The sequence below is a fragment of the Echinops telfairi genome, unplaced genomic scaffold (assembly GCF_000313985.2).
Source record: "Echinops telfairi isolate 266 unplaced genomic scaffold, ASM31398v2 ScPeMD7_3533;HRSCAF=4204_0, whole genome shotgun sequence".
Classification (NCBI taxonomy): Eukaryota; Metazoa; Chordata; class Mammalia; order Afrosoricida; family Tenrecidae; genus Echinops; species Echinops telfairi.
In genome coordinates this window covers 39,976,722-39,980,194 of record NW_022107431.1, presented here as the reverse complement: position 1 = coordinate 39,980,194, position 3,473 = coordinate 39,976,722, and the positions used below count along the sequence as shown (strand labels likewise).

Here is a 3,473-nt window from a genome sequence, read left to right as displayed (position 1 = left end):
TTGCACTGGCATATGAGTAACCACGATTCTATTGGATTTTAAATAGCATTTCTCTTTTTAAGGGGGCTGGGAAGACAACATTAGCCCATCATATAGCACAGACATGGAAATGCATTCGTATCGAAGGTAAATATTATTTCTTCCCCCAACATTGTATGATAAAGCTCTCCTCATATTCAGGAAAATGGAAACAGTGGTACAATGAGCACCCATCTGCCCATCATCTACACCGTCTGATTCAGGCTTTGCTGAAGTAGAGGGGGGGCAAAGAGAGGAAGGCCTTGGCTAGAAGGACTGACCCAATGGCTGCAGCAGCGGCCTCCACACAGGAGCAAGGATGAGGATCGGCAGTGATTGGTTCTGTTGTGCACAATGTCACTATAGGTCAGAACCAATATAGGGCAGCTCTGAGTGGCATCCACCTGGTAGCCTTAAGAGTACTTCACAATGTATGCACCACTGTCACTGTCGGCTCACTTCACCACCGCGTTCTCCTCTGAGACAAGGCACCTGCATCCAGGGTGTGGAGCTGTTTAGGGCGTTAACTTCCCACGAGCCTTTAGTTGGCACGTGGTGAAGACAAGTTCATCACGGGACACATTCTGCCGCCTCGTGTTCGGTTACACTTAACTGGCGGAGTATGTCTAAATATGCTTTGGTGTCCAGGTGTTCATCTCTATTCCCAAGTACAAAACACTCCAATAGATTTATTAATTTGATGATCTGGTTAATGCCCATGTATACTAACATTTTGAATTCCTACTTTAGCGGCATTGATTTTGGAAGAACATATTTCGGCTAAAACCCCAACAGGAGCTATGGTAAGCAATGCTAGATGTCAAAGGGCTGTGATGAAATAGCCCTGTGTCACAGCCAGTAGAACAGTAACGGCTGATACGATGCTTGTTTACAGTTGCAAGCGATACTGCTCAGTGGCCAAAGTGTCCCAGATGAACTGATCATAAAGCTCATGTTGGAAAAGCTCAACACACCACAAGTCGCTCACTTTGGTATGTTTACTTTAACACATCTAAAGGCGGCCAAATGCACTAGCACTGATTGTGATGATGTATATACAGCTCTTTTTGTAAAGCAGTGTAACCATGGAAGTGTATGATCTGTGAATACTCTATCGAGAAAACTACTAAAAAACAAAGACAGAAACCAGACTTGGCCAATGGTCACCACGGGGGAAGGAGAAAGCGCTGTTGCTGAGGGAGCATTGAGTTTATGTTAATGGCTATAGAATAATTTAGAAAAGGATATCAGTAATGGTTGTACAACATGAAGAGTATAATCGATGACACTGTTATACTTGTAGAGGTTGTGGAATTGGAGAATGTTTTGTTGTGCATGTTTGCCACAATGAGAAAAAAAATATATATATATATGAATTTAAAAATATATATATATGTGAATAACATATATATGTGAGTATAAGGAAGAAGAAAGTTCTCTAGAATGTGGTGATAGTTGTACAACTCTTCTTGATATGATTGAATTATTGAATTGTATGGCATGTGGATGAAGTGCTTAAAAATAAAGAAAATGTTAAAAAGAAAAATAGAGGTTTAACTAAAATAATATAGCCAAGCAACTTAAAACTTTACGTGTTATCTGAGGCACAAATCCTTTCTGGAGTTGCTCTTTTTTTTTTTTTTTTTTGGCCTGGCCACAAGATTCCCAGGGTCCTGCTTTATTTGCTTGTTTGTTATTCTTCAGATGTTCCCTCTGTGACAAATAAGTAAGTCCAGATGGCCCAACCTTTTAGCATTGATCTCTTGAGCATCAGCATCAGCATCAGACTAGCTGTGGTCCACGGACCAATGCTGATAGTCCCTGCTGATGCTTCCTACTTACCCTGAGTTCCAGCCCTACGTCCTGCCGCTGGCCGCATTGCTCGGCACCAGTCTGTATTTTAAGGCAGAGACGGGATCTAAAATGACACCAGTTTGCACTCTAGATATCAGCAGATTTCACCCAATTCCCTCCATCTTCTCCCTGATTTCTGTTCCCAGAAATCTCCTTGGACCTATTTTCTCAAGACAGAACCTACTGGAGCTGATGATGTCTAAACAGAAAAGGGCAAATTTTATAGCATTTGCAAAAGAAGGGGAGAAGAATAAAGATGAGCTTGGAGGCAAATCCTGTGGTTGAAATAGATTCATGTGTGTTCGGCCAGGATGACTAGAGAAGCAAATCCAATGGTGCTCATGTTCGTATCAAGAAGAGCTTGATATCAAGAAGTAATTATATATCAAGAAAGCTCTCAGGATTGGTAGCAGGTGGGGGGGGCTGGAGGGTTCCCAGGACCCTCCTTATGAGAAGGCCATGCCCACAAGGAGGTACCATCAGGCTGTGACCTGATGGCAGGTTGGATCCCACCCAACACTTTGATACATTAAGTTGGCATACATTTATCTAGCTACCACAGGCCTGCTTGAGTATTCATCAATAACTAGATAGTATTTTATAAAGTAATAATAATAAATAATACCCTTCTTTATTCTTATACTGACAATATAACAAAACTTTTAAACTTCTGTGTTTCTCTACAGGTTATATTATCACTGAAATGCCATCATTTTCACAGGAAGCCATAAGTACATTAGACCAAATGGAATTAATCAAAAACTTAAACTTGAAACCTGATATTTTAATCAATATTAAGGTAATGTTATTAAGTTGTTCTTCTAGTATGCTAATCCTTTTTTGTTAGTTTTCTACATTTTATTGGTTATTTTCTTTTTTTAACAGTGTTAGTGACACATAATTCACAAATCATACAGTTCAATAGTTCAATCATAGTAAACAGATTTGTACAGTCATCATCACCATCAATTTTAGGACATTCTTCTTTTTGTGCTCATTGTTCTTAGCCCAGCAACCTCCCCTGTCACACCCTAGGAAACTATTAATCCAATTACTGTCTCTAGAGATTTACCTATCCTGGATTTCTTCTACAGCAAACCAAGGCAAAGAGACAAAACTAACAATGACAAAATAAAATAGAGAAACACCTCAGTTCAAAAGAAAGCAGGAAATAGTAAAACCAGTAACCCATCCCACAGTGCACTCTGTCCGATAGCAAAGCCATTCACATCTCTGGTCCCCAGGGGATTCACTGGAGGCAAAATCTACATGGGAACTCTGCGAACGGACTTTGAGCTTCCACTGTTATCTATAGCCTTGTGCAAACTGTGTGTCCAGAACTTAAGCTCTAATACTGTTCCCTTCTCCAGAGTTGAATTTTATTATTTACAATCCTTGAATCATAAAGGATGGTGTGCTTCTTCCACATGGACTTAGTTGATGCTTCACCTTGTTTTAAGAAAACCCTTTAAGACTCCTTTTCTTTCTGATAGCTGGGTGCCATCTGCTTGCTTCACCACGTATTGCTATAGCACCTGTATTAGTCTAGGTACTTTGGAGAAACAAATCCACGGCGACTCATGTATAAGAGAGAGTTTTAT

General features: G+C 40.2%; 1 protein-coding gene across 1 annotated transcript in view; it reads left to right on the top strand.

Annotated features, from left to right (window-relative positions):
• AK9 (adenylate kinase 9) overlaps positions 1 to 3,473 on the top strand; it is a 160,358-nt gene that overhangs the window by 16,655 nt on the left and 140,230 nt on the right. The window contains exons 2-5 of the mRNA XM_045294606.1: positions 63 to 126; positions 769 to 821; positions 914 to 1,010; positions 2,559 to 2,671. Coding sequence (XP_045150541.1) covers positions 63 to 126; positions 769 to 821; positions 914 to 1,010; positions 2,559 to 2,671 — 327 coding nt within the window. The remainder of the gene's footprint in view (positions 1 to 62; positions 127 to 768; positions 822 to 913; positions 1,011 to 2,558; positions 2,672 to 3,473) is intronic.